Source organism: Erythrolamprus reginae, chromosome 1 (assembly GCF_031021105.1).
Source record: "Erythrolamprus reginae isolate rEryReg1 chromosome 1, rEryReg1.hap1, whole genome shotgun sequence".
NCBI classification, from domain to species: domain Eukaryota; kingdom Metazoa; phylum Chordata; class Lepidosauria; order Squamata; family Dipsadidae; genus Erythrolamprus; species Erythrolamprus reginae.
In genome coordinates this window covers 307,422,314-307,431,597 of record NC_091950.1, presented here as the reverse complement: position 1 = coordinate 307,431,597, position 9,284 = coordinate 307,422,314, and the positions used below count along the sequence as shown (strand labels likewise).

The 9,284-nt window shown below is 40.7% G+C and overlaps 1 protein-coding gene across 1 annotated transcript in view; it reads right to left on the bottom strand.

Annotated features, from left to right (window-relative positions):
* Positions 1–6,192: 6,192 nt before the first annotated feature.
* The window catches only part of NKAIN2 (sodium/potassium transporting ATPase interacting 2), a 373,202-nt gene continuing 370,110 nt past the window's right edge, over positions 6,193–9,284 (bottom strand). Inside the window, exon 7 of the mRNA XM_070733468.1 lies at positions 6,193–7,090. Coding sequence (XP_070589569.1) covers positions 7,081–7,090 — 10 coding nt within the window. The 3' untranslated portion in view covers positions 6,193–7,080. The remainder of the gene's footprint in view (positions 7,091–9,284) is intronic.

The window sequence follows — 9,284 nt, the reverse complement described above, 5'->3', positions numbered from 1 at the left end:
AAAGTGGCCCCCATTAGACTAAAACCCAGACGAGTTCTGTTTGCACTCAGAAAAAAAGTAGACGCAGAGTTGGACAAACTCATCCAGCAGGGGGTTCTAGAGGCCACTGATTATTCCAAATGGGAAACACCGCTGGTAATTCCTGTCAAACCCGATGGGTCTCTCCGCCTATGTGGAGACTATAAGGCGACACTCAATCACGCCCTAAGCTCCAACCCCTATCCGGTACCGGTGGTACAGCACTTGCTTCATTCCCTCGGCCAGGGGTCAATTTTTGCAAAGTTGGATATGGCGCAAGCGTACCAACAACTCCCGGTGGACGATGCCACTGCGGAGGCTCAAACTCTGGTCACCCACTGAGGCGCTTTCCGTTGTCGCCGCCTCCAGTTTGGCGTAAGTGTGGCTCCTGGCCTGTTTCAGAACATCATTGAGAGGCTATTATACGGACTACCTGGCATAACGCCATACTTTGATGATATTTTTATATCAGCCACCTCACAACAACAATTACTCACACGTGTCAGGGGTGTCCTATCCCGTTTTCAAAAGGCAGGCCTTCGCTTAAAACGTAGCAAGTGCCACATAGGAGTTCCCCGTGTTGATTTTCTAGGTTACACCATAGACGCTGCCGGCATTCACCCAACACAGGCTAAGATATCAGCTATCAAACAGGCACCTGCACCTGTGAACAAGTCTGAATTACAGGCGTTCTTAGGCCTCCTCAACTTTTACAACACCTTTTTACCACACAAAGCAACCATAGCTGAACCCCTGCATAAACTGTTGGGAAACGACAGACCATGGGTTTGGGGAGACGTAGAACAGGCTTCTTTTAGGGCAGTCAAGGACTTGCTGTCATCTGACGCAGTCCTTATCCAATATGACCAATGGCCATTGGTACTTGCTGCAGACGCTTCTCCTTATGGCATAGGTGCCGTTCTCAGCCACCAATTACCCAATGGCTCCCAAGCCCCCGTAGCATATTTTTCTCGAACATTGTCCAACACTGAGAGAAATTATAGTCAGACGGACAAGGAGGCCTTAGCCCTTGTCGCATCAGTAAAGAAGTTTCATGACTATTTGTATGGCAGACCCTTCGTTTTGCAAACTGACCATAAACCTCTATTGGGCATAATAGCGGGCACTAAAGAGTCTCCTCAATTCACATCCCCTAGAATGACCAGGTGGTCAGAATTTTTAGCGGCCTATACTTACCAGTTGCAATATCGTCCTGGGAAGGACATGGCACACGCAGATGCCCTTAGCCGCTGTCCCCTGCCCGTACCGGTTATAGATCCCTCGCCTACATCACAGGTTCTCCTCGTAGAGGAACTTAATAATTCATTGTCTGCATCTGACATAGCGGCCCACTCATCCTCCGATAACACCATCTCCCAAGTCATAGACTGGGTTCAACGGGGGTGGCCCACGGGAGCCTTATCCAGTGGGTTTGCCCCATTTAAAACCCGACAGAGTGAGTTATCTATGCATAGAGGGTGTTTACTGTGGGGATCACGAGTCATCGTTCCTCTTTCTCTACAAGAAGTAGTGTTGCGTCTTCTCCACGAGTGCCATCCAGGCATTGTTCGGATGAAGGCCTTGGCTCGCAGCTATGTCTGGTGGCCGAGTTTAGACCAAGCCATCCAGACCTGGGTAGATCGCTGCCCGGAGTGTCAGAACTCCAGGCCCATGCCACCAGAAGCTCCTGCAAGACAGTGGGAAATACCTAGAGGGCCATGGTCCAGAATCCACCTCGACCTGGCCGGCCCTTTCCATGGTCATCAGTTTATGGTACTAGTAGACGCTTATTCAGGCTGGGTAGAAGTAGACAGATTACAATCCACGACATCAGAGAGTGTAATTAATGTGCTATCTCGTCATTTTTCTATGCACAGGTTACCCGACCAGTTGGTAACCGACAATGGACCCCAGTTCACATCCTCACAATTCCAGGTATTTTTTAGCCACATTAGGAATCAGACAAACATTAACAGCCCCCTGGCACCCTAGTAGCAACGGCAGGGCAGAACAGGCCGTGAGATCTACTAAAGAGGCCCTCGGCCGTCTTAAAGGTTTGGACTGGAGGAACAAAGTAAATCTTTATTTAATAACTCAGCATTCAACTCCCTGCCCCACCACAGGCAGGAGCCCAGCAGAGGCACTTATGGGTCGACGCCTGCGTACTAGGCTGGATAGGATTCACCCCACATATACTCCTAATATAGACAGGGAGACACCAATTGTCACTAGAGCATTTGTCCAGGGAGATCTGGTGTATGCATGAAATTGTGGGGGAGGAGAATGCCGTTGGGAGCCAGGTTGGGTTTCTGAAGTAACAGGCCCTTGCTCTTATAGGGTCCACCTAAGTGACAGAAGGACCTGGCGTCGGCACATAGACCAACTACGCCGCCGAACCTTAGAAGCTGCCACGCTGGTGTCACAAGCACCATCCATTCCGCCAACCTGTACCACACCATCCGATTATACAGAGATCACTTCCTCCCCGGACAATCAATATCAAAGACCAATACCGCAACCTTTACACCAGGAAATACACACAGAAGATCAACCACAACCATTGCCTATAGAAACAGAATCATCCCTGCCCCCATCAGGGGCCGAACCCCGCCGCTCAGCAAGGACACACAAGCGTCCCACTTATTTAGAGGATTTTGTGTGCACCAACCAGGTGGGAAGGGGTGTTGTGTCCAGAGGACAGTTAGGCATGGTACCCGCCCCATATTCCTTGGGCGGGAAAATTCTATAATGTGATTGGTTGGCAGCCCGCCTTATATATAGCTGCTGGGCACGGCCATGTTGTCTTTTGCTTATTCTGTAACTGTTACTCGTTGTAATAAAATGCACTGTTACTCAACACGTGCGTGTAGTCCTTCATCCAGTAAGGATCAAACATATTTCAAAAGCAGTACATCAGCTGCAACAGAAGTATTAGGAGATGACCATCTGAAAAAGCAATCAGAACTCAACGTTACTTTGTTGTTCTTTGAGATCAAGATTGTTTTTTCTGCAGAAATAAAGATGATTTAGTCCAAGAACAATATAGTTGAACAAAATTTGATTTGGACTGCCATTATTATTCACAGTGTTAAATTTTAAAAGAAGAAATTTATAATGTGAAAAGCCGTTCAAGTGAATGGCAGAGAAATTGTCTTAATATAGATATGGTATCACACCCTCTCAACAGGGATTATTTAAAGCAGTGCCTTAATATTACTGAAAGTCTATTATAGACTTTAAATTCACTGATGAAGAGGCAATAAAAAGACATATTTTAATAGCAGAGATTTTGTTTTACAGTCTGAGATCTAGAAAAAAAGCCTTTTAATGTCAGTGGATAATGAAAATACCGGTCACCTTTGACTGAGTTAAAATGATGTCATGACCTGGCAATTTCTATTCAGTCCTGACTTATCTATGTGGAGCACAGCTCACAATTGTTTTCATGTAAATATAATAGGAATTTTTTTAATATAATATTTTTGTTCTCTCAAGAATGACAGATGAGAAAAAGCTGTGAAAAATATCAGAGGACCATAAAAACTGGGAAACCTATATATTTTTTCCATTTATTTTTTAAAATGCAAAGTACACTAGTTAGTCAAAAAAGGTCACCTTTTGTTAAAAATACATTCAGAATTAACAAATGACTCTTAAGGAAAAAAAGAGAAGAGACATTTGGATTGTTAACACTTGCCATTTGAATATTTGGATTTATAACAATAACAGAAAGCCCAGTCTAGAAAAATAACACACTTAATTGGATTTTGAAGAGGGTACAGTTGTATAATTCAACAGTGTTCAAATATTCTCACACTACTGTGCTCTTAATTTTTTTCCATAGTGGATTTGTCAACTCAGTCATTGTTGTAATAACTCTTTTGGAATGGTACTGATTTTGCTGCAGAATGAATGAAAATAAATGCCTGGTCCCATATCTGTCGACGTGTTTAATGTATATAGGTTTCTGTAGGCATATTTCTTTATAGTAGACAATGCTTTATTTAAATTTAGAATTCTCATTGCCTCAAAATTCTCTGGTCTTATTCAGATGTACTTTATAGCCTCTTCCTGGATCAACAGGCCTGATCCAAACACAGAAACCTGTTTTTCTTCCTGCCATCTGCTCTGCTACATACACCATCATCTACAATTACTGTGCTATGCTCCAAAATAATTGCTGATGCTCAAAATCATGTTTCTGATAAAGTCTAGTATAGCTGGTTATAGGCCTGCAAAACTTTCTATAATTTGCTTCTCTCTAAAAGTGTGTGTACAGTATATGTTTGTGTGTGGGAGTTATATAAACCATGATATATTTATATGATTGTTACCCTATTAAGTAACAGAAAAATAACTCTTTAACTGTATCAAAGTAAACATTTGATGTAGAGGTACAGGAATGCCTTAATTTAGAATGTGGCCCAAAACAGGAATTTGTCAAATGTGCTTAGTTTGCACTCAATAATTCTAAACTGAAAGAATCATAATGTTTGCTCATGGGGAATGACAGCAAGCAAAATTTCATTAGTCCCCAGCATGTATGATGTATGGTATGCTTTTGTTATTTATTATTATAAATTGTAATATCTCTTTTGAGTAGAATTGAACTGCTGGTGACTTCACAAACATGCAGTTCTCTTCACAACAATGCAGAACCGGTTAGCCATTGCCTTTCCCCCCAGTTATATGGTTACATCATAGGGAAAAACTGTGCACCTAATTGTAATATTAAACGAATTAGAGTATAAAATGTTCAGTAAAAGTGAACTAGTGCATAAATTATACAATGGATTTTTATTTCTTCTTAATAAGACTTTGAGATACAGGACAGTTAACATTTTAAGATGTTTAAAGATGTCTAAACGTCTTTTCTAGAATCTACAAATCTAGTGTAAAAATTCCTTGTCCTATTTTATTGAGTGCAGAATATCAGTGTAAGATCATTTCATCAAACCTGCTCCTTTGATGATTTGAATGCAAACCTATACATTTGTCTTGACTTTGTGCTACTTACTGCAGAGTCATCCCATTTTTTTTCATTGTTATTAATGATAATAAATGTAAAAAACAAGATTGGGGAGACAATCCATATATTATATACTCCAGACTAATTTCACTGGTAATAAGTAAAATTCAGGTCTACAAGAGTTATGCCTCTTGATTATGACCAAAAATAATTAAATTGCAAATAACCATTAAAACTGAAAGCATCTTTAGAAGCTTAACTAAAGCGCCAGTACATATACTATCATTACTACCACTAGTGTTGGTAAAACCAGGCAGAGGCTTAATTATAAGCTCTAATTTTTTGGAATTTTCAAGTACTAACCACTATTTTATATACATTTCATTATTGTATTATAGATTGATGTGGTGTTCCACCTATATCACTGTTACTGATGTGACATTTATTGCTGGAACCGATTAAGTTTTTGTTTCTGTTAGAAATACCTGTTCTGTTGTCATTCAGGTGGTATTTTTGTAGCTACTGATTTGTATGGTACTATACACTGGTGGCAATTGGTAAAAGGGTACTTGTACTGAGAGTTACTATAGTGAATGGTGGATATGTAGGCCGTATAGAATTGAAACATTTGGCAAGTGCAGACAAAAGTTATTTGAAGAAGCTGTAGTGGGCTAAGAAGACTCTAACCCAGCAAGTGCCTAAGGCTGATGTATTTGTAGGTTTTAAATAAAGAAATTAGGGCAATTCAAGTTTAAAAAAAAAGCCTGAGCAATATAACTCTTCCCAAAGAAAAGCCACTGCAGTAGTTGAATATACAGCTCAAATTCAGAATACAGACGCTTCTAGGAGTCAAGAATATTTCATAGACATTGACCTACTAGTAAAGTTTTCAAAGGCATCTTGTTGCCAACTACATAACAGCACAGGTTTTTTTAGCCACAAAAATACAGGAAGATAAGATACACATTCTAACACACAACAGTTTCCCCAGTACCACAAAAAAAGGTCTTCAAAAATCTCACCAATGCAACTACTCCCACCCCAACTTAAAATAAAGAAAGAACAGAATTCAGAAAGATCTTATATGCTGCAGGTTTTCAGTGTTTGTTTTTTTTAAAAAAAAGCTCACTTACATAAGGTTTTCAACTGGAATTATTTATAAAAGAGTAAACATTGTTAATACTTATGCAGTTGGCCTCTGTCGATAGAAATATGCAGATATCTCTGTTATTAATAAAAGACGTAGGTTAGAATCATTTATAAAAGCACCTAGAGTGCATTCACTAAAACAGTGGGGTTAAGGAGCATTGAGTTTGCACTTTCTTCAGTTATTGTTTAGTAGAAGTTCCTTTTCTTGGCATTCCCCAGCTCCTAAAGTGTCCAGTTCTTTTAGAATACATCAAAGTAATTTGAAACTAAGGTATTCTGGAAGCTTAACCATAAAGCACTTTTCTTCTAACAGATTTTTCTTTTAAAATACAGACATCTCCAGAATGGTGGGAGCGTAGTCTATTACCTGACACAGCTTTATAATTTTTGTCTAGAATTCATGAACAGTATGGTTGATCCTAAAGGAAGTGATTTCAGAGAGCTCTCATCAAAGTTCTCGGGGTGTGACTTAGTATGGGTTAAGGCAAGCATATATTAAATAGCCTTTAGGGCAAACAGCTTCCTGTCTACTGACTTCAGCTTCAACATCATCTAAAGATCTTTCATCTGTATGGACTAAGAAGACATGGCTCCAGACAGAGTACGAAAGAGCCCCGAATAGCTAAAACAGATGAGATTGTTTCATAAATCAGAGGCAAGTGCAAAAAAGGGCAGAAGGTAGATAGTAGCCAGGAGATGGCACCACTGATTTTTTAAAAAAAACCTTCTGTGTAAGAACTTGGAAAATGAAAGTTGGGAGTGACTGGATCTTGTGCACTTCTTCCAGCACTAGCTAGACAGAGAGGCCCTTGTCTCTGAATGTTCTATTATATATTGAAACAGAAAAGTTAGGTCTTCTTTCATTCTTCTGCAACCTGTAGGAGGCTGTGCAAGAAGTAGATCTTTGTCCAGTCTTTCATCCCCAGGATAGATTTAGCTTGTGTCTACTTAGACCTAGGAAGAAAGAGAAAAAGAAGATAAAGACATTTTGTCACAAATATACTCCACCAGTTCCCTTTGAACAGCAGCATGAGCCTAATTCTTGGTCCTTTGCCAAAATTAACTTTAGTTCATTTCTGAATCTACTCTAAAGTTCTTGTTTAAACTATGGTTAAACAGAGTACAACAGCAAAAAAAAAAAAGCCAGACCATTTAATATCATAGAAATATTAGAACAATTCAAAGTTAATTGAAAGAGTAAACAGACATTTTGGTTTGAAAGTCCAGTTGCCTTTTCCATATGAATATCACCTGATATTTCTTATAGTGTTTCACGACATGATACGTGATATACATGTATATTATTGTATACATTATTCACCTTAATGTTTTCCTGCTAGTAGCCCCAATAGCAACAATCTGATACCTGAAGAGATGAGAGAGCGTGGCTGAAATTGTGGTTCCTTTCCATTTCATGCTTCTATTTAATAGTTGTTTGGTTTTTCTAAAGGCATTTCCCTGTTAAGGGGAGAGGGAATGATAAGAGAAGAATTTCTCTAAATCTAGTGTTTACTTCCCAATTTAGCAGCAACTCTTCCATAGGGCCTATGATGAAAGCGGCTGGAAATTCTATGTCAACACTTAAGATTTCTGACTCCATTTTAAAATCAGTGCATACCAGTTAGAGTTGTCTTAGGTTTCTTCATTTTATCTGGGCACTGTGAGTGATAAGGTGACAACTCTTGGCTGTTTCTCAATGGAACAATAGAACTGAACTGTAGAAGGGGATATGATATAAATGACATTTGTTTTGGCTCTTAGAAACATAGTTGATTATAAGCTAACAAGTTTGATACATCTAACACAGCAAAATGAGGACAGAGAAATGTGATAATAAAATGCATTAGGGCAATTGTAGCCTTTGGTACAGTCTTTGGAATTTGTGACAGCATATAGGTTTAATAATACATGCATAAATATTTTTCCCATGACCACAGATGATGGAATCACTGTAAAGTGTCTAAATCTTCATTGATCCCAGTGAGTGAATCCCAGTATGGTTTAGATGGATCACACGATCTAAACTTCCTTATCTAGAAGTTTCACTTAAAGAAGCAAATTATATGTCATTGGGTTTGTGGTTCCATATAGATGAGAGAACATGCATGGCTGAAATACTTCACACTATGACATACAATAGCTGTCAATAGTAGTGAGCAATTTTCCTATTATTATTATTATTATTATTATTATTATTATTATTATTATTATTAATTCAATTTGTATGCCGCCCCTCTCCGGAGACTCAGAGCGACCAGCATCCACTGTTCCCTCTAAGGTGTGTGGCCGCATGGCTGCGCACACAAAACCAAACTTTAGTGCAGTATTTTCAAGCCCTGTGCAGATGACCCAATTCATTTCCCCTGGCAACTGAACTTTGCCCAGCCGTTTCTAGCCCTGCTCTTCAATTCTGCAGCCTGCCTTACTTAACTCCTCCAGCTTGCAGGCAGTGGCAGTGGGAGGAGAGAGGGAGGGGGAGGAGGCTCACAAAGCCCACGGAGCTCTGCTGCTCAGTGTTGCCGACAGACAATTCCCCCAGCCTGTCTGCTGCTTCTCACCACAGACCAAGCAAGGAGGAGAAAGTAAGGGGGGGGGAAATTGAAACTTCCTGGGTTTGGTTTTGTGTGCGCGGCCACACGGCCACACACCTTAGAGGGAACAGTGGATGCTGGTCACTCTGAGTTTCCGGAGAGGGACGGCATACAAATCGGAAACTAGAGATTGTGCAGAACGCAGCTGTGCAAGCGGTCATGGGCCTTCGTAGGTACACCCATGTCTCTCCAGCACTCCGCAGGCTGCACTGGCTGCCGTTTAGTTTCCAAACACAATTTAAAGTGTTGGTTATGACCTATAAAGTCCTACATGGCATTGGACCAGATTACTTATGGAACTGCCTTCTGCCGCATAAGCCCCATCGACCGATCAGGTCTCACAGAGTCAGTCTTCCCGTCCCATCAACTAGACAATGTCGCCTGGCGGGGCCTATGGGAAGAACCTTCTCTGTGGGGGCTCCAGTACTCTGAAACAAGCTCCCCCCAGAGATTCATACCACCCCTACCTTCCTTGCCTTCCACAAGAGCCTGAAGCCCCACCTTTGCCGACAGGCCTGGGAACATTAGACATCAGCCATTGGCTGATGAATGGAATG